Raw genomic sequence first — 22,559 nt, forward strand, 5'->3', positions numbered from 1 at the left:
AATACGCAAAAAATGGAAGAGTGCATATAGTGTGTAAATATGTACATACATATAACATATAGAGTTGGAAAGCAGGACCAAGCGGAATTCATAAACTGCAGCGACGACAAATTGATAGGGGGCGGGCAGGAAAGTGGGGTCCAGCGAATATGCACATCGTATAAACTTTTATGAAACGCCATAAAAATATTTATAAAATTGTCACCAAGCTACATGTTTACGAGCATTTAAAAAATGATATTTCCAATAATGCGAAAATTATACAGATAAAAAAGGGAATACTTAAACTGATTGCGCAAACGGAAATTACACAGATCGTTGAGATACGGAACGTATGGTATTAAGGGTATTTAATGAGATTTCTTTATAGTAATGGCAAAGTAAAGATACAAAATTTGAAATGAAATAAAATTTTATTAAAGATTCGCAATCTGAAACTTCTAATGTAACATCACTTGTGAAAACATTTAAGAGAAGTTCGCCTCATTGATTTCGCCCAGCTTTTGACAGTTGAATGCATTTTTGATGCTCATTTTCCAGGGTGTGGGGATAGCTTGAACATTTATCTCCAGCTCCGAAATGGCGTGAGTGTTGCACGTGTCACTAACACAGCAGGCGGTGGTACAGAGATGTGCAAAATCGAAAGAATATTTCACACTTGCTGACCCGAAGCGATTCCATGCACTCTTAGCCCCGTCGAATGAACGCACGCAATTCGAAATTGACTAATCCAAAGAGCATTCCTGACACTTGCCTCCTTACCCACACACACACACCCAACCCGCAGAGGTTGCCTTCGTCACTAATGACTTGGCACTTTTCGCAGGACAGCAGCAGCAGCAGCAGCGGCGGCGGTGGCAAAATCAGGAACAGCAGGCAACCTGTGCCACGCCCTTGGCTGTCAGGCATTTGTCATATTTCTGTCAAATAAGCGCTTTTAATATTGATAGCTGCCGCCTGCCACTGTCAACAGGATGTTGGCTTCAGCGCGTTTTCAGCGTTTTCAGCTCGCAAAGTGTGGAGGACTCGAGGTTCGGAGCTTGAGAGATTCCTCCAATCCCACGGAATCAGCTCAGTGCAGCTCGGGACGCAATCAGGCGTTTTATGTGAGCAGCTTAATGTGAATTTATTGCATTTCAGCCAGTTGCCACCCGCTTCCTGCTCTTCGCCCTTACATAATGAGTCTCCATTTATTTCCTTTTCATCTTTTCATTTTTTTTGTATATTTTTTTTCTTCGTTTTCCTCCTCTTGAGAAGAAATCAATAAGTATGCAAACGTCTCTCGCTGAGCTGCCAAATTTTGATTATGAGGGTTAACGATTTAACATTTCATGGGGTCAGCGTAATGATGAGGATTTATGGATGCCAGTTTGACTTAACTGTAGCGCCATTTGTTTGCCGCACTGAACTAACAAATAAAGACAAAAATGTTACATTATGGAACATTAAAAACATTAACTTGGGGGACTTTAAAAGTTGGTGGGGTTTTCCAAGGCACAGTTCGTTGAAGCCACCTGCGCGTTTTGCTTACAGTATCTTTTTGTTGACCACCCGCTGCGCTGAAATACCGAAAAAAATGATATAAATTTATTTATACTGCGCCAGAGAGCTTTGGCTTCGGGGCATTTGCCTTTCGCGAATGTGTGTTTCTTTTCGGTTCGCAAAATGCAAAATGCCAAAAGGTCATCAGCTTTTGGGCCCAGCATGAAGCATTTTCGCTGGGAGAGCAAAAATTATGATTGTTGCAACATTTGTGGCTTAGACGATGGGCGAGATCATTATTAGACGGCCACTGAGTGGTATGTTTTTTATTATATTCTGTTATGGCTCTTGGTAATTGGTTATAACCAGGTTATATACTAGAGTACTAGAGTTGGTTATAACTAGAGTAACAACATCAATCGGTGGCCGTGATACCACTTCAATTGAAGGCAATTAAGTGGTGGGCCTAGGCGGCCATAAAAGACACCAGATAGTGCATTTTTTACTTGGGAAGTTAACTTCGGTTGGGGCTTCTGATTAGACAACATGATGTGTTTAATTGGCTGAAAAGATTTAATGGTTACTTTCAGTTAAATTGCTAAATTAGTCCAGCATTATTTGTAATTTGGTTTAATTCATTATCCAGTATCATTTATTTGTGCGCAATTTCACTATTTCAATTTATGGAACGTTAAGTTACTTGTTAAATCTGTTATAGCAATTATAATAAATACGTTTGTTTCGTTTTATATTTAAACCATGAATATTTAAAACTCCTTTGTTTTATATTAATTAATTGAAATTTGCATTTAGACAGAAAAATAACTAATCGATCGATGGCATAATTAATAGACAAAAATCTGCTTTCAATTAGCAATAAAAATAAATCATTCTGTTTGCTATTACGGCTCAATCAATAGGTATTTAGGTTCCATATCCCAAGGTACCTGATCTGCAATGCAAGATTCATTTGTTGCAGCTATGGCAACCTCTTTCGAGTCAATTGCTGCTTAATTGCCAGCCAAGACTTCTTGCATTACAACCTGTCCTGTCCCATTGGTTCGTGTCCGAGCAATCAATTGCTTAAAGTTTACACAACAATTGCGGTTTAATTAGAGTCATGCATAGTGCATTATAAATGCCAAAGCCAGACATGTGTGTGAATCTGAATCTAAATCGGGTTTTGGCCCCGAGACAGGGACAGTTTTCAATATTTATTGCTGGGTGTGGCATTCAGCCCCCCGGTCCACCTGATGGCATTGGTATTAAAAAGGGGCTAGTCTAGGGTTCGAAATTCGTAATTAATTTATTGAATGCGTTCGCCTGCTTTCGGTTTCATGTGAATGTGTGTTTGTTTTAGCCCGGAGGTTGTAAAATTTTAATGTCCACTTCATTATCTCGACTTGAAAATCTAATTACCAAAAGTGACTGCAGTCAGGTCGCCTCGGCCCAGTTCCGTTCCCTTTTTCGGGACATTCTTGAAGTGCTCAATATATACATGTATGTATAGATATATACATGTGTGACAGTGAATCGTTTTTGGCTGCTTTTTTCCTGCAGCTGACGCCACAAAAGTCAACAATTTTCTGGGCTCAATTAAGAGAGTCGAACTGAAACCGAAACTTGGCTGGCTGCCGACTTGGCCAGGCCTTTAGGTTATTATCTTGATGAGCGGCCAAACTATTTTACGAGCTCAACAACAAGTTAATTAGCCGTTGGTATTAATGCCCGCAGTGGCGGCAGTTGCTTGAAACAAAAATTTTATGTTGTCAAATGGATTTTGGTGGCCTGCCTCTTCATCGTTCCACTTCCACTTCCTATCATTAATGAAGACGCCCTGGTCTGTCGGCAATTTATTTGCTCTTTTTCTCTTATTTTTCTGTATAATTTTTATTGCTCAATAACTCGGGGGACTATGCAAAAATTGTATTAATACATATATATATAGTGACTGTGTTTGCTCAGCTAATGATTATAATTAGATTGCCCCAAAGTGCGTGGACTTGGCCATCTTAATTGCCATTAAGTCAAAGTCGTGCGACCGGCGAGCGTGTGAACATTTTGTTTATGCCGTTTCCGCTGCGCACCTGCAGAAAAATATATATAAACAAAAAAGAAAAAACCAACAAAAATAATGATAAATGAAATCAACGAAAAATTGTTTCGCCTGGCTGTGCAAATAATTTTTAATTAAATGGCAATTGCGCATACGCCGCGTGTCCGTCCCACCGAGATGTTAGATAGATAAATCGCCAGACAGGCAAGTGCCAGCTGACACAGCTGTTGGCGACGTGTTGCAATTGCTGTCGCTCTCGCTGTTGCCGCTGCAACTGCAACTGCAACAACTGCACCATGCCATAAACTCAACAATCCCAATTGCAATTTGCTTGGCAATTTGGTTTATTGAGCCGCAATTTGATTTGCTCGCCAACACCTCTCACAATTGTCTTAAGCTAAGGACAAGAGTCAAACACGATCCCAATGACAGCGTTTAAATGTAAAAGCAATAAAAGAGAACTAAATTCCGGCCGACAGACAAATTAAAATGGCCGAGGCGACCCTAAAAAACGAAAATCTGAGAAAAATCGTTTTTGTATAAAATGCGTTACGACAACACGCCCACACGACATCAATTTGTTGACTGAAGGCAACAACTGCAACAAGTCCGGCTGGCCACAATTTATTCGATGATGTTGCATTAAATTGTTGTTCGCATCAGTTCGGTATAGTTTCTTTTACTTCTTTTTTTGCCCCTGCCCAACCCGCTGTGCCCTGCGTGGGCGGAAGATACAAAATTAAACAGAAACAAAAACAAGGAGAGGAAAACTCGAAACAAAAGCAAAACAAATCGAGCCCCCGACAAACTTTGACCCCAAAAAAATGCGAAGCCAATAGGTCGGAAGTGAAAGGGTTGGTTCGTGTGTCATAGGGACCCAGAAGCGCTGGCATTTAAAATGATGTCGGTTTTATAATAAAAATGTAATATATTATGATTTGAGTTGGAGAGGGAGTGGCTAATGAAACGGTGGTAATGTTAAAAATTTCTATAGAAATGAAAATATAATTACTCATCAATTAAAGCCATTTAATACTTTTATATTCTTGTTTTTGTTTTATTTGCCAATAACTCTAAATGAATTTTCCAACCAATCTGCCATCGAAGTTGTACCCACTTTAGCCACACATTTTCCATTAAATCATTGAAATAAAAATACTCAAGCTCGTAATTGATTCCATAGACTCTTCAAAATCACTTTCCCAGCAATTTGCGATTGATTTCCGCTTAGCGCAGCAAGTAAAAGTTCAATTCATGACATTTGGTCGACAGTTTTATTGGTGAATAATTGGTCATCATTGAAGTATTTGTACGGCGAACCGAATACCGAATACCATCGTCGAACCCGTCCATGATTGATCTATTCAATGCCAATGAAAATGAAAATGGAAACAAAGCAGCTGCCACACCAGGCAACAAAAACAACGAAAACGACAACAATGCTGCCACAAAAGCAAAAGAAAAACTAGAGAAGAGCGACTGAAAAAACAAGAAATCAGCTTAGTCACTGGGAAAAGAGGTGGGTGGGTGGTGCTCCATGGTTCTGGGGAGTGGAACATAAATTATATGATATGTTTGTCCTTTGACGAAAGGTGTGGGGGTGGTGAGATTGGGCGAGGCCTTCTGGATTATGGGACCGATTATACCTGGCAACTAGAAACGGAAAAGGGTATGCTAGGATCTTAGATTGGTTGGATTGAATAAGTTGAATAAGATTTGAATAAGTCTCAAAAATGTAATTTCTACATTTCCTTACTTCAATTTCAATGACATGTTGCAACTACTTTATTTGACTAGCTATCAGTATTATATAGATTGAGATTTTTTCTATTTGATGGGCATTATGGGATCTATAGTATATGTTGGCATTCTTATGCGCTTCTACTTTTGCGGCTGCTCGTTGACGAGTCAAGCAACCACTAAAATAATCCATTAAAGATAAACTGAAAGCAAACACTAAACTTTAGTGCTAAGCCTGGGGAAACCGCAGTGCGCCCACAACACACCCACCCACTCACTCGCTCACTTACTCACCCACTCCCACACTCACTCAATACCCATGAATGGATTGATAATCAATCATTTATCAATGAACGAGGGAGCCAAAAGCGCGGCACACGCCTTTCCATAAAAATATCGCCAGTGTGTGTGTATGAGCTTTTAGTTTGCGTTTAACGCCTCATGGATTCTCGAAAGCGGAAGCAAGTTTTGGAGGGGGTTCCCACCCATATATATATCTATATATGTATATGTCCATAATGGAGCGATATGTGTGCATGAGCAGGAATGCACGCATTATAAGCCCTTTACCTAGATAAGAAGTTCGTTCCCAGCCGAAAGATTGTGGGAATTTCCGATGGGGTGGCGAAATGAAGTGGGAGTGGGAGGGCCTGTGCAGTTGAACAAACCGCAGCTGCTACTGCATTTAATTAATTTTCTAGCATTCTGAGTTTGATTTGAATCTCGGCGGCGCAACGAACGTCATCAACATCAATTGTGGCAATAGCCGCGGGCTCTATTGATTTGTGCGAGATATATTATGGTGGGAATGCCAGATTTTCCGAGAGGTTCTCCTGGCCATGGAGTGGTGGTAGGTTGCTAGGGGGGGAGGGGGCGAGGGGGAGTTATATCATCTATTTTGCATAGACATATGCGGGCTCACCATATGCGGCCAGCCATTTGAAATTTATGCAATTTTCCGGCCGCTCTCTAAATTATTGAAAATAAACGTTTTTCGCTGACTACTAAAATTTTCCCAACTCACACACAATTTTTATACATTTTTGCAGGAGCAATGCGGTGAAGCGGTGGCGCCAAACAAAATGTGAGGATAAACCAGCGTTGGAGCCTTCTGGGATTATGCTAAAAATGCTCAAAGTGCGATATAAATTTTTATGAGTGTACGCGCTGAATTTTTACGACTGTCTGGGGGCGGGGAAAATAAATTAGAGAAAATGCCCCAGGGAGGACGATTTAAAACAATACAATAGCTTAAAGTGGCAACGGAAATTGCATGCAACCAGGAGGCGTGGCACTGTACGCCCACCGAGCACGTGACGCGCACACCAAGCCAACAGCGAAACTAATAGAAGCCATTTTGTAGCGCTAATTCGCAGGACACACGTAAACGCAGCACAGCTACGTCTTACGTAAAATCACCACCCATCTGCCAATCGGAAATCAAGGAGAAACCATACACCCCCATACCTCGTCATCATCATCAACATGGCAGTTAGCAATATTGTCTGCGAGTGGCTAAGAGCGCTGGGCCTGGCCCAATATGCCGAGAGCTTCCTGGACAATGGCTACGACGACCTGGAGATCTGTAAACAGGTCGGTGATCCCGATCTGGACGCCATCGGCGTCGAGAATCCTGCCCATCGACACAAGCTGCTCAAGAGCATCCGATCGCTGAGGGAAAAGGGCGCCGCATCCGTCTACTTTATGCTCAACGATCCCAACTCGCTCTCGGGCAGCATGGAGATCCTCTGCGAAACACCGCCCAACAACGAACTGGAGCTCGTCCTGCGGGAGCAGCTGGAGACGGACGGAGTCCGGCTGACTGCGCATCCATACTCAACACCGGTAAGTTCAGCCTTTTATTTATAGTATATATGTGGGTTCACAATTTAAGCCCCTTGAATTCTTTACCCCAAAATACTAAAGTTGAGCTACAGAAAATTCAACTTGGAAAAGTCGTGCCGAGCATCATTAACATGCCGAAATTCGACTCCCCTGGCTGATACGGAATATATTCGGGGCGGGCGAGGGTTTAAATATCTATTAAAAGTATCTGCCCCTGCTGCCTGCTGTCATAAAACTTTCAATCCAGCATGCTGAAATAACCCGCACACACCCGCTGCAGGCCAAACTTTGGCCAGAGCTTTCTATTACGAAATCCAATTGCAAACAAAACTGAAATTGCACTCGCCCGGTCCCCTAAACTATGAAATAACCCCCCCTGTATTTGGGTTGGGTTCCGGTGTTGAACCCATCGGTTCCATTGCCGCCCACAACAGGATAAAATAAAAAAGAAAGGGAAGCGAACGAGCTGTGCTGCTCCCTGGCGAAAAACTATTCAATGTCAGTTTACATACTTAAATTAAAATTCTCGACATGCGAAGCAGAATCAAATAATGGAGAAGGGCAAAGGAATACCAGGAGGGGATCCCAGGGGCAGTTGCATCGTTGGCAAATGTCAACCCGGTCCGGTCCGCACTTGACAGTAAAATGGAGAACATTTAAACAGAGGCAAAGCAGCAACTCCACCTTCGGTCTTTGGACTCCTCTCATCCAGATCCAAGTGCTCAACACCAACTCTCCGCTGACCAGTGGCCTTTCTGCATGGGAATGGGTAGCTTTTAGCTTTGGCTTCGCCACTGCGACTATATAGTATAACCCCTTATCCACCGACTCGAGATTCGAGACTCGAGTGTCATGTTGCTCCATGCCGGTCTCCATTGTTCTCCACTCAGTGAGTGCTTCTCTCTGCCTGCTTCCCTTCTCGTCGTCATTGTACCCGAATCCCTGAATCCCAGAAACTGTAACTCCAACTCCTGGCCAGAGCATCTCCCAGGTAGGCGACATATCATGTGTTACCAAAAAGGCACCGATGGCCCCGAAACTGTTTCGTTTTCTGCCCAGCAAATCCACAAGGTGCACTGAGAGTAAAGTGTTGCAACAAAAAATGTTAAGGAAAAATAACACAATATTAAGTTGAATAGGTGTTATACAATTTATAAGAGTTAAATTTGTTCGATCCAATTGAGATTTTAATAGGATTATATTTTAATTCGATTTCTGGTATGGAATACACCTCAAAATTATTCGCAGTGCAAGGGAGCATTTAAAAAATACCTTTAGCCTTCTGGCTTCAGGTTCTGGGTTCTGGTTTTATTGCTGCGAGCGAGTGTAATTAAAATAATGCCAAAGAGCAGACAAGTTGCCGGATAAATGGCAACATTTGATGGACTTCTTCTTTGAAGCTATGGGAAAGGCTAAAGATGATGCGGCAGCCCCGGCGGAAGTTTGATTTATTATGCAAAAATATTTCGCAGCTTAAAGTTATAGCCCCTCCGACGAAGAAATCTTAGAAGAAGAAACCTTTTTTTAAGCAGAGACGAAGAATTTTGCACATCAGTTCAGTGAAATGTGATTTATTTATACGAGGCAGGATATCGCATAGGATGGGCACACGGCTGGATGGAATGGAATGGTCGGCAACGTTGGGGGGACAAATCACGTCATTGAGTTGTTTTCATCAAAAGGGCAGGCATGCAGAGTCTCAGATTCTCAGTCGGAGTTTCAGTCTCAGTTTCAGTCCCGCATTCATTTCATTCATTCATTCAGTCACTCACTCACTCACTCACTCACCGGCCGCCTCCTTCACCGTTGGCCAGTATTTTTATCCCGAAAACTATCTTTGTGGCCTGACGACCAACAACCAACGGACAATCGACAACCGTCGACGTCTTGCAGTTTTGTATCTGCGTATATATCGCTGGCATACAATTTTTATTTATTACTCATTCAGCTGCAAAATTGTTCCTTAATTGCCCATATCAGCTGAGAAATGAAATTTATTACCTGGCGTGTGTATATCGCCAGTGTCCAGTCGTCTTCCTCCGCCAATCCAGTCTTCTCCTGTCTGCTTGTATCTTCGCCTGTCTGCCGCATCATTATCAGGCTCAACTGAACCCCAAGTCGGGCTTGTCGGAGTCGAGATGGAAGTTGGAGCCGGGAGTCGGGAGTTCCTGGCATCGGCAGATATTTTCCCCCAGCTTCATCGACATCATTAGTTTTGTGCGCCGTGCCGACAACGTTTTGTATATTTACTTAATATTGCATTCGGTGCTCCGCTCTTGGCCGAAGAAGCCATGACCATTTATCTCGGACTCCGAGGAGCAGCCTTCTGTGATTTCTGATTTCTTATGCCAATTTACTTGGGACTGGTCGTTGAGGTTGCTCCACATTGTTGGATGAGCCAGCCATTGGGCCATTCAGCCATCCAGGCATTCTCATCATCCAACATCATCATCATCGTCATCATCTGTAGCTGTAGAGCCACCATAGATCAAAAGACAGTTTGCTTTAGTTTTCCCTCCTTGCCGTTGTATAAATTTATTTTATGTGCCTTTAGCCTTGACCAGGTCAAGTTGGTTGCCTCTTGGGGTCGTCTCCAGTATATTTCCTCTGTATTTTATTCTTCCTGCCTGCTGACCGAACGAACGACCGACTTGGCTGACTTTAAGTTATTTCTGCACCGGGGCTTTATTGATTTGTCCTCTTTGATCTTCTGGCTGAGCTGTGGCATGATTTCATTTTTATGAACTCGAGTTTGGATTGTCTTTTGCCCCTTTCCTTGGCTCTCCTGGATTTTGCGTAGCGTGGCAAGTAATTGCCGCAATTCAATTTGTTCATTTTGCCTACGTGCTGTGTGGCTTTATTATTGTTGATTTTATACGCCCATTATGACGGAACTTTTGTAGGAAATTGGTCAGTCGGTATGTTCTTGTCTGGACTTACTCCTCATTTACTTTCGATTATGTGCTGCCCCTGAATTGAAATTAATGGGCTAAAATAAATCATGTTTGCGGGAACTATGGTTTAGGTTTCATAACTCAAAGAAATGCCATAAATAACATTGATCTAAAAATACGCATAACCCTTCAAGTTTTTAACTTTTCTTGTGCATTTTTAAGTTGCTTTGAAGTTTAACCCTCAGCTCAATATAACTATATTTCACTTGCTGTTTGTTTAACCAAGGGTTAAGGGTTTCACCCCCGAATCTTTGACAGATTTCCTCTAAATCTCTATTAACCATCTCCCCAAACCCTTTAGCCAATTAATTTTGGACAAGTCTTCAGCAGCTTGACTGAGTTTTCTTTCATTTACCCGCATTTCCTTCAGCATCTGCATACATCTTGAGCCTGCATTTTCCAGCAGCTAGAATTCAACTTTTGTCATTGCACTAATTAAGACAAAAAGTGGGAATTGTTATGGAGTTTTTCATCATCGCCGCCGTCGCAGCAGCAACATCAAAGCAGCCAATTTCCCAACTCCAACCCTTTGGAGGGAAAAAGGGGGAAAATTTGCATAGCTTTCACCATTCAACTTAATCAAGCATTTAACACCAAAAAGTAAAACTGCGAAACCATTCATTGCTCATAAAAAATTAAAGTCTAATTGTGCGCGGCGGCAAAAGGAAAATGAGGAAATTGGTTGAAACGATGGAAATGTGGGAGGGAGTGAGCGGTCCAAAAGGGAATCCATGTCCAGAGCAACATTGTATTTTTTGTTTTGTTTTCCTTTCACACCGCCTGCCATCCGTTTTGGACCCTAAACTCGACTGAATGGCAGCGGGAAAAACCCTCTTCAAAATATATATCCGCCTCCTAACAGGAGCACGGTTAGGAGCAGGAGCACAGGAACAGGAATTGAAATTCGAGCAACAGGAGGTGGGCAGGACAACGGCAAACCGAACCGTTTGCTAACGTGCTGCGGCTGCGTGCTTTTTAATTAATTTAATTGCAATTTAATTACGCTTGCTATTTAATTAAACACATTGAACAAGCGAACGCGAACAAGTTGGCCGTTACGTTTCAACGTTTGCTCAAGCCCAATTGCATGCAAGTAAGGCTTGTGCTTTTACTTTTTTTTCGGGGCGGATCCTGGGCCCTCTAAAAATTTGGCAATAGTCTCTCTTTTATTTTTGGGTGGCTTAATTAGAGCCGACTGCACAAGTTTAATTGATTTGTTAGCTGATAAAGAGTTTGCCCTTTCAGTTGGGAGTGCGGCAAATGTTTAGAAACATTTGATATATGAATAAACTTTCCAAGTGGAATTGGTTTTATTGGAACTAGTGAACAACTGAAGTTAAGTGCTACTACCTCTTACAAGTACCGCAAAGCATTTCCGACACATAATTTAGTTTGCCAAGTGTGTAATGACTTTTTCCACACCATTTTTGAGGTACACTGTTGCATCCTGGTTTCAGCTGTTTGCTCCCCATAGACCTCGATAATTTGCAGCTCCGTTGATAATTGACGATTAATTTAATAGAATGCCCAAGTTGGGAGTTGTGGCCAGTGCTCTTTTTTTATTTTTTTCCTACTTTCCAGGCAGCCCGTTGTCGGCATGCTCAATTGTGCGAAGTTATTTCGCATTCGCCGCAAAGTGGCACCAAAATGCTGTCGTCGCCTGTCGCCTGCCTGTCGTGGCGGTTGCTGTTTCCTCGGTTTGGTTAGTTCTAAACAACTTGCCACATGCTTCGAGGCTGCAGCTATGGCGGAGCTATGGAGCTAAGGGGCTGGGTAGCCTGGCGAGCTGTGGATCCATGGACTTGGCCTTACTTGGAGTTTATCTCATATTTCACATGCCGCCGCAATTACTGCGGCTACTTACTGCTGCTGCCATTTGCTCCCAGGCCCCAAACAACTCCAGTGTCAACTGGCTGGAAAAAGAGTAGGAGCCGCCGTGTCCGCTGGCTTGAAATGTTTCATAAATACTTGAGCAACGCGGCAAACATTTTGCTTATAAATCAAAAAGTGACCACGGCGGTTTCTCTTTCTCCGTTTCTCTCTCTCCCTCTCTCGCTTTGCTAGCTCGTTGACAGGCGCTTATAAATCTTGTCGCGCACTTCGCGACCAGCTTCCCCAATGGACCACGGTGGCCGGGACCAAAAGCCCAGGCTGGCATCCACCGCCAGCGAGGACTGGCGGACGTCGAGGACGCGGACTTGGCCTGCCCAGTTGGCGAGTGCAGCCTACGCCGGGGCCACTTGTGCGTTTCATATAACCAATTACAGAAAACAGTGAGAGACAGCGCGTGGAAGGCGCAGTAGGGACAAGGATGAGCGGAGTGAAGCGGACTTGTCCTTTATTCAATTTGTTTCCAAAGTCTTTTAGCCTTCTCATACCCTTGCCTGTGAAGTACTTTACAATTTATGGGATCTGAGTCAAAATAATATAAAATTGTTTCATGTATCTTAAACCCTTTCTTTTAAGGTTTCTACAAATTCGACTTTGGTCACACACCCAGTTTAAATGTGACCATCCTGTTAACCCTTTCCTATTTTAAGTTCGAACTCCGATCGTTCCAGCCCACTTGTTAACCTTAAATTTATGTTATTCGAAAGGAAATATACTCATTGGCAGCCACAGATCCGGCCAAGCTAAAAAAAGCAGGGAGGGGGGAAATGCGATAGCTAAACAAATCGCATTCGAGTTGACATAACTCGCTGTCAATGTGTCGTCTGTATGTCTCATAGTTGCTGCCGCTGTTGCTGATGTTGCTATTGCTATGCTATTGCCGATGTTGCTGCTGTTGTAGCAGCAATTACACATCTCACAATTGTGCCACGCTAATGATGGGAGTCCCACGTCCAAAGCGCCGTTGACAACTGCCTGTAGATTTTTGTGACATTAGCCAATTGTACAATTGCGTGGAGTGAAAGGCGGCCTAGGAGCATAGAGTACCGACTTCATTGCTCCGTCCCCAGATCTCTGACTCAACTCGACTCTCCTTTGGCTTTGGGGTGATTGTGCTGTCCAGTCCATTGATATGCCCGTCGCTGCTAAATGTCAATTAATGTCATCAACTTAGTAGTTGGCTTCTCCTTCTCCGTCCTTTGCTTGTATTCCTCGTTTTTCTGTTTTTTTTTTTCTGTTTATTTCATTTTTCTGGTTTTGTCCAGCCTTTGAACGATTTCGCTTTTAATTGGGCGTTCGGCCAGCGAGCAGCCTAGATTTTTAGTGGGCGGTTCCATAGGCAGATTCCACTGCTCTTGACTTCAACCGCTGAATGATTAACCAGCAAGTGAAAGTTGTTTGCCTGACACATTTACTGCCTGGCAAGGCAGCAAGGAACTGCATTCAAAGAGATTCTCGTCCTCGTTCCTCTCTCTATTCCTTTTCCATCTTTATCCCTTGCTCTAGATTTGGGCCTGGTTTTCAAGCTGGAGCTAATTAGAGCAGTTCCAGGCTGCATGCATAAATCAAACATTGCACAAGTGCAGCGGAGGTCCAGGGATGTGGTGGTTGCAGATGCATCCTTGGATTGCAGTTTCTGTTTGCAGTAATTAACAAGCAGCTGCAGCGATTAGAAACGAGTTACCAAAAAAAATACTAGTTGGAAATTATTGTCACCTGCAACTACGACTAGCAAATACCCAAATGTGTCAAATGAATTAAATTAATTCAAAATTAAAGCATTTTTAAGGTATTTAAATCAAATAAGATTTAAGATTTATACAAAATTAGATCTCATAAACTAAATTACAAGAGATTTTTACTTAGCTTGGGGGTTATAGAATAGATTTGGAAATAGTTTAATATTTTCAATCTACATTATGTTATCATATGTTATCACCCCAAACTAGGGTATAAATGCAAATTTCAGTGAATCGAAAAGTGTTGCAGCTAGATCGCAGATTCTCAGCCACTTCCTAGTCCTCTTCCCAAAAAAAAAAAAACCTGGTTGCAAATGTTGTGCAAATAGTCACTGAATTTGGTGCAAACGCAGCTCGGGGCTATGACGAGATGGGAAATTCTGGGGTTATGGAAGTGGTGTGGAGTGGAGTGGAGGCATCTCATATCTGTTTGGATCCTCAGCTCATGGATTTTTGGGTCGCTTTGGTTTGAGTTTTTGATTTTTGCCTTGGCCATGTTGTCATAACTCTCCCCACGCCGAGATGGATGTTTAGCTGTTGGGGCGGGTGGAGTAAAAGGTTTCTCTGGGGTTAAGGATGGGGATATGGTCGTTCACGTTGCGAGATGTTGTTTGGCTTACACTAAACGACATAAGCATAAATCTCACTTACCTACAACTTGATTTACTTACTTCTGTCTGCCTTTCTCCATCTGCCCCCGCCCCCGCTCCCCCTTCTCCTGCTCTCTCTATCTCTTTCGCATTCTGTATCGGTCTCTTTCTCTGTGCGACGTCATAACGAATGTGGCCCTGTCAACATTTCAACTTTGCGCCATTTATGTTGGTCAGCCGCCTGCAGTTTTCTGCTGAGCTTTGAGCTCCAAGTCGTGGACATTGGGTGTGTGTTTACCAGTGTGTGGGAGTGGGTGCTTCACGTTTATTTTTGCATGTGCAGACATTGCCCTCTGCTGTCTCTGCTCGTAGGCGTAGCGTTTTCCCTTCCTATCTCCTGTTTCCAGTCTCCAAAACTGCAAAAAATCATCTGAAAATTATTTAGCATTGGTCCGTGCCATAAAAAACGATCTAATGGAAAGATGTGACCCTGTCACACGAAATGGGTGATTTCCAAATCAGCACATAATTTTGAAGCTATCAGTTTTAAGATTTTAATCGCATTTTCATATAAGCATTTAGAATACAGAATATCGTGGACTTTTTCTCTCTCTGCAGGAGTATTTCATGGGTTACTTCATAAATATATTTCCTGTTTTATGGTGGTCCACTCTCACTCCGATACGTTACTTATGATTCATTTGGCAATTTGGGGTCGTCTGACATTTGATATAAATGTTGAACATTTTGTGCAGCCTCGTAAGGATTTGCATAATGATGATGATGGCGATGATCATTGGGGGGCTAGACTAAATAGGTTTGGGGTTGTCACGGTCCACCAGCATGGGTTAAGCCATCAGCTTCTTTCACATGACACGCCGGAGCCATAAATTTACAATTCCCCCGAATCGGTTGGCGTCTAATCCCTGGGCTCCAAAACACAACCAGCCACAGCCACACCTCACTAAATACATTTCCATTTGGCGGCCACCTGCACCATTTTATCACCTCGGAAAAGGCTTGTACGCAAAAACCAATTTGGAGCACCCACACAAAGGAGGAAATTTAGTTGTTAAACTCAAACAATTTCAACAATATTTCTGCACATAAATTGCAGCCATTGGAGGGACACTTGTCCCCTTGCGGCCCCTCCCTCGGTTGACATTGTTGCACCATTCAGTTGCATCGCATCCGTTGCAGTTGTTGCGGTGGCTGCTCCCCTTTTTCTCCTTCTTTCTTTGGCTTTTTTTGGTCAGTCAACGACTTCGCCTGGGGGTCATAAATTTCCACTTGGCGGAGGAGGGAGCACCGACGACATTTGGCATTTTCCCTGCATGTTGCTTCAAGTGAATTATGTTTGGCAGACGCAACTGCAACAGCAACTGCAGCAACAATGAGTTCTCATTTATTTATTTGCATTTAACTTTGGCTTAATTACTTTTCCAGCAATTGAAAAGAGACCATTGATCAGAGGCATATTTTTAGGAGGAGCAGTGTGACGATGTTCCATTGTTCCTTTCAGTTCGTTTTGAATTAAAATTTACTCTTTTTAACCACAAAACTTTTTCAGTTTTTTTTTTTTTTTTGTATTATAAGATGGCTTGCCATTCCACAACCATATATTTCCTAAGCCCTAATTACTGACCAACCATAATCCCTGGGCTCCTCTTGCGGCTGCTTCTTAAATCCAATCCTTTGCCAGGCCCCCTGATTTGCTCGATAATATTACGTTTTCATTAGCCTGTCCGGCTGCCTGCTGGCTGCTTAATTAATTTTAGTTGATTGTGCGACGCGTGGCATCTGTGGAGTGTCCAATAACCAGCCGAATTTCGAGCGCCGACCGGGAATCTTATCTCCTGACGACTCGCATTCTGGCGATTCGATTCGTTTCGCTTCGCTTTGAAGCTCAGGATGAAGCTCGCTCATCAACGGGTTTTCGCAAGCATATCAGTTTTCATAATTGGCACTGCCCAGAGTTGCCGGCGGTTGTTGTTGTTGCTGCTTTGGCTGCGCAAACATTTCATGTTCAAGCTTCCCACTCAAGTGGACATTTGAGCCTCCTTTTCGGCCGGGTCTCTCAACTGAGCTCATCGGAGGAGACCCGACTTCAGTTCTGGTCCATTGCCATGGCAATGTTTATGTTGTTGCGTTGTATCTCTGCTGATATGTGCAGCATCATCACCTCATTTAGATATGCGATATGCAAACGCTTTGGCTACGCTTTACGACTGCCGTAGCAAAAGATGCACGGTGCGAAAATTTGGAACCATATCTGATTTTTATATATAAATAAGCTTACAATGTGACCTTGCAATGTAATGTGCGGGATATTTATTTCGAATCCTTTTATACATTTAATTACCTCTTGAAAAAAAAATTTTTAAGTAAAAACTGTAAAATGAGAAAAATCTTTTTTAAAAATATTGCCTAACTTTTTTTCGCTGCATCTGCATCTGGGAGTCTGCTTTTTTTTCCATTTGCAACTCGGTTGTCGTTGAACTTGACCCTGAGGCTAAGCCAATGAAGAACATGCGCCTTAAATGCCAGAAACCGACTCGGACACGGACGCTTCCTTTCCAGTCTCCAGAATCCAGACTCCGGTTCCCAGTTCGTGTTCCTTGGTGCCAACGCATTGCACTCAATGAAATGAATTGGTTGACATTAGTAAGCAGACGAGTGTTGTTGCAGTTGCAGCTGAAATTCTAAACGGGCAGATGACTGGCTCGAAGACCATGACCAAGAGGTGTGAGAAGTGGTTGTGGGTCTTAGCTGCCTTTAAATGGGGTATATATGTCGGATTGTTTAAGCGAAAATTGAGATGGAGTCGGATCGCTTAGGTTGCGAATGGTCAGGCCGATAAGATACGAAAATTGAATTGGTCTGCTGTATGTGGGAATGGGATTCATGGGAAGGTGCTACCACAAAATGCTGGGATTAATCAAAATAATGCTAAAATAAACAGAATACTGTAAATATCCTTCGGATACAACAACTCTGAGCAGTGTGTAAGATAACAGATAGCACATCAAGTATGCAGTCTAGAAGATAATGGAAAATACTATTATGTAAAGTTTGCTTCGTGAAAAAATGTGTTTCCATATGTGTTCTATATACCTAAAATTCTTCTTTTTTGATGCACCCACTTGCAAAGCAATTTATTTCTATTTAAATGCTTTGAAAATTCCTAACATTATTAAACGTTTCTCATCTGCGATCGTTTAATATGCCATGACCGAGTTGGGTTCATCATGACAATTAAGCACCCATTTTCAGACGTATGAATTCAGTTCCATCTGTCATGGTCTATCAAAAGTGTTGTCACTTCACAGCTGTCTGAGCTGCTCAGGCCCAATTCATATCAATTTTCATATAGCACCCAACTGCAGCTCCATTTCCCAGATACATTCTCACTGCCTCGCAAATTCCCAAACACTCCACTCAGCGCCAACTAATTTCGCATGCCCTGCCACCACGAGTCGAGCACTTCAATCCTCGTTTCCAGAGGCAAGACAAAATGCATAATAATTTCAGCTTCAGTCCCTTTTTTCCCTAGACTCCCTCTGATTCCCCACGATTCCATCCCGGCTCCATCCATAAAACACCCAACACAGACTGAGACGGGACTCAACCCAATTCCATAAAGCGAAAATCTCAATGAGCGTGTGGGGGGAGGTGGCATCCATATCCATATGCTAAAACGAATTCGCCGTGGCGCACTTGTCTAAAATGACATAATTTACGGCGTAGCGCAGTGCCGCAGTTACGCCCACCCAACAGGGCGAGGAATTTTATAAATAATATTTCACTTGTACATATGAAAATTACCCGGGCTCTCGCACGGTTGTAAACATACAGTGAGCAAAAATTGTGAAGTGATAAATGGCACTACAACTACTTATTTTGATATTTAATGAACTTTTTAAAATAATATTTTATTATTTTGCATATTCTTAAAGCTGTTTTGTTGCACCCCAGTTGTTCCCAAATTATTGCTATTTGTAGAACTATTTTTCCGCAGTGAATGTGAATGCTTTGAATGTATTCATAGGGCCTCGTGCAATTTCTTGACTCTGCTCTGATCTGTATGTTGGTCTGTCGGCTTGCTCTTATTGCCAAATAAATTCGTGCAGCAGTGAAAATGAAATGTGTAAAATATGTGGCACGACTGTCTGAGCCGCAGGCAGCGGCGGCCAACAGCCAGCGGCGAAAAGGAGGAGGCCTTGCCCCAAACTTACGGCCCCAGCTTGGGGCAAAAGCCATTTTTATATGGTTTTCACTTTTTGTGGGTTGCTGGCTGTTCTGATCGCTTGTTGATTGTAGTTGCAGATGTGTTGCCGCTGCCACACCATAGCAGCATCAGGAGCAACAGCAGCAACACTGCCCTGCCCCAAACTCCAGACCCAGTTTCGGTTGCCGCTTCTCCACCGCTCGGCCTTAATTAACTGCTTATGAATCTGCATATGCAGAGGCAGTCGTCCTCCCTTTGTGTGTAGGTGCTGCTTGCTGCTTGTTGCAAACTCGAAAAAAAGCGGTGAAAAAACAGCAGAGAGCAGAGAGATGTGGAGAAGAAACCAGAAAAAAAAGAGAAAACAGGATGCTCATTTAAATATTTAATGAAGTGCCTGTGTTGCTGCAAGAGATCTAGGCTGCAGCTAATCGTGCCAAGCTCCCCACATGTAACAGTTTCGGTCTACACTTTAGTTTTCATTTTTCCTCCTCTTGATTTTTGGTTGGGTTTATTTTTTCGGGCGCCCAGCACCTCTTGACCCATTTCGAGGCTGTCTTTAATTAGAAATTAATTGCAACAAAATCGGGCGGAGTAGAAATGGTATACAGAGGAAGTTACAAGAGGCGCCTGCAGCGCCTTGAATTGATGGACATGAGCTCGTTGGAAGACTTGGCTTGACTTGACACATGCCAAAACAGGCAACAAACTATGAGGCGGCTTTAGTTTTTTATTGGCATTGCTCTTGTGCACACAGAAAATAAAGAAGTTCATCTTTACTGTAATGTAAAATTACATAAAATACTTAAATCAATGTTGGGAAAGAATATTAAGCACTTTTGCTGAAGTTTAGCTTTAAAAAATCAACGAAATTAAAGGAGCCTATGATTTTCCATTGTGTACTGGCTGCGGTTTTTTACTTATTTATTTCGGTTTGCATTACATGGACATGCCTTCAATTCAGTTGGCAACACCTTTCAGTCAAGTCATGGTCTGTCTGGGTCTGGTCCCTGGGTTTTGGTCCATTGTCTGTAGGGCTTCTCTGCCGGTTTGGTTGCTCTCCGCACCGCCTACACATGGAGCCGGGTGATTTTTGCTTAAATTTATATTTACTTTGGCCCGGCTGTTTGGATGGACCTCATGTTGTTATCATGTGACATATGTGCATCAACGCCCCATGTTCGTTCGAGGCCTGTCAACGCGGCCCAGAAAGACACCCGTGGTGGTGATTGTATTGGTGGTGCCGGTGGTGGTGGAGCCGCTGCTGCTCCTGGACGTGGTGGAGTGGAGTGGGTCCAAGATTTATGCTGACAACTCGGTGTTTGATTGGCAAATGGATGGGGTCGTGGCTTCGGGGGAGCCAGCGCGTCGTATGCGTAATTTGACAAGTCTTAAAGTTACCAGTGATTTAATGCCGAAGAATACACACCCAATATACACACAGCAAAACTGCAGCGAGAGAAGTGGCAACTTCCGCATGCCGCTAATTGGCAGGAGCTGTGTGGCAAGCCGCGGGCTGAGGGGCAGGAGCCAACGGGGGGGCATCCTTGGCTGGCAATTAACCCGCATTGCCCCAGTCGCCGGGTAGTTGAACTCCAAGTCAGGCTTTTGTTCTCTCCTATGTGCTGGGCTCTGCCTGCACCGTCTTTCTTTTTTTCGGCAATAAACTAATGAGCGACAAAATGCAAAAGCCGCAGACTAGTGAGAAAGGGGCATATAGGGTGGGGTATTCACACTTGGCATGCAAGCCACACTTTGAAAAAATTAAATGACGAAGTCATAAGAAACTGGAAAAGAAACGAGGATTTATTCCCTGGATTATTCAAAATTAAAGACTCAGCAAGAAGTTTCAGCTCAGTTTGAAGACACCCAGAAATCATGTTTCTCTTTTAGAATTTCAAAATAATAAAGTACGCAAATTAATGAAACTTTTTAGAGTGCATCCTCGCCTGTTCTCTGGGCCTTAATTAGAAGGCAACTCCCAGCGACCAAGTTGGCTTAGACGCCGACGATGACACCCAAACAACTTGCAACTATGCACTATTAACCCTTTGTGCCTCATGTGACTGTAAGTCTGTCTGTCTGCCTGTCTGCCGGCAAACGTATGTGTGTGTGTATTTGCTATTGCATGCGGGTGTCCTCGGCAAATCTCATTTAGCAATTTAGCCGCACACCCACTCGCTCGCCTTGGTATCTGTTGCCTGGCCCGGTTTTGCCGGCCCTGTCCCTGCACCCATGGCTCCACGGATCCGTGGATCCTTGGCTCACGTCCATCAGTCGTTTGCTCGTTTGCCTGCTCGCTCATTTAATTAACAGTCGCGCGCCACGCCATACTCCTCGTGAAAAAAGTAAAGGCAAAGTAAAGGAGGCTGGGCGGGCTCCACTTCTTTTGGTTATTCTCTGAAACCGAACCGAACTGAACTGAACTGAAACTCAAGCTGATGCTGAACTGAAGCCACACATCTATAGCCAAAGTTGGAGCCTGGCTCAAGGCGTGCTGCTGCAATGATTCTTTCCTTCCCTTTGACGGCAGATGAGCAAGTTGCATGTTTTTTTAATTATGAATTATCGTTCCGCCCCAGAGGAGATGCCTGCCTGCTTGACTGACTGACTGACTGGCTGGTTGGTTGGCTGGTGGACTGGAGGACTGGCTCGCATGGAGCTTGTTGCATTTAAATGACATAATTATGGCGCATAAAGAAACTCCCACACATACGGCGGCGTTTCAAAGGTAACCACCCAGCAGCAGCAGCGGCAGCAGAGAAATGCAGACAAAAGGAAATATTCAGCCCCATACTGCTTGGTAAATTAAATATTTCCGAACTGGCGGCAGACAACTTGAAAAATTCCCGCACAACAAAATACGAGTGCCAAACAATGCGAAAAAAATACAAAAAGAATCTTTATTTTCTATTTATATTGTATAACAATTTTTATTTGCACTGGCGGAGCCACTTAACTGCCACGCCCCCAGCAGACTGCACTTGAGTTCCGCTTCCTCCTTTTTTTTTTTGCCGAACAGAGATTCGCAAAAATTTGGACAATTGAGAGCGTATTTGAGCGTTAAGGCGCATATTATTTGTGCAAATATATAGGAGCAAAAAAAATTTTGATTTCAATTCTGTTTGATTTATATGTATTTTCTGTGGGTTTTTTTCTTCCCATTTCTTGTTTTTTTTTTTGTTGCTGTACTTCAGAGTGAAGGCCACTTGTGAAAACCATTTTCATTATGAGTGGTGGGCAGCCACCAAATATAAAAAAAAGTGTAAGTGGAATAAAAATAAAATGTATAATAAAACTGCAAATAGATGAAATAAAATTCCATATCGATTTGAGCACACACACGGATATCAAACCGTCAATGGTCTAAACAAATAAAATGATGAGCGCCAATGAAGCGGATGCTAAAATGTTTGACTCTCCAGGGGCAAAAGAAATCGATTTCCATTGGGAAGGGTCCTTTGTCCATATGAATATGTGTTTATTATCCAGTACAGTAGTTATCGCTTACAGTAATCAGTTAAATAAACACTAAAGAATACAAATTTTATTTGTATCGAATTTATATATTCATTTGAATTCCCTTTTCAAGTTTGCAATATCGCACTTAGCGTTTATTCACTGTTAGCCAATTGCTATAGATTGGTTTCGATTTTCAAGTGCAATGAGCTTGATGAAGCACCAACCTTCTGTCGGTTTTTGTATTGCATTTTAGTTCAATTTTAGTTGAAGTATTTAACTTAATTGAAACTCTGTTTGACTTTTCGCCTGTAAAAGAAACAAAAAGCAATATTAAAAAGTTTAAAAAAAAAAACTCTTTAATGCCAATGCAAATAGATAATTGAAGCTGTTTAAGTTAAAAACCGGATATCAAAGAAATATCGCTTTTGGACTAACAGCCAGCTTAATGCGAAACAATGTCAGCTGCAACAACTAACTGAGCTTAACTTAGTCTGCAAATAATTAATATAATAGTTATAATCATTCTAATGAATCCTGAATGGAAAACTAAATTTTCCATTGCAATTAAAATGCTGC

General features: G+C 42.7%; 1 protein-coding gene across 9 annotated transcripts in view; it reads left to right on the forward strand.

The window, feature by feature from the left end:
- LOC6729061 (sterile alpha motif domain-containing protein 5) overlaps nucleotides 1-22,559 on the forward strand; it is a 152,629-nt gene that overhangs the window by 34,470 nt on the left and 95,600 nt on the right. For all 9 annotated transcript variants that reach the window (XM_039295204.2, XM_039295205.2, XM_039295206.2 and 6 more), the window contains exon 4: nucleotides 6,328-7,123. In XM_039295204.2, the coding sequence (XP_039151138.1) occupies nucleotides 6,764-7,123 (360 nt within the window). In that variant the 5' untranslated portion in view covers nucleotides 6,328-6,763. The remainder of the gene's footprint in view (nucleotides 1-6,327; nucleotides 7,124-22,559) is intronic.

Source organism: Drosophila simulans, chromosome 3R (assembly GCF_016746395.2).
Source record: "Drosophila simulans strain w501 chromosome 3R, Prin_Dsim_3.1, whole genome shotgun sequence".
NCBI classification, from domain to species: domain Eukaryota; kingdom Metazoa; phylum Arthropoda; class Insecta; order Diptera; family Drosophilidae; genus Drosophila; species Drosophila simulans.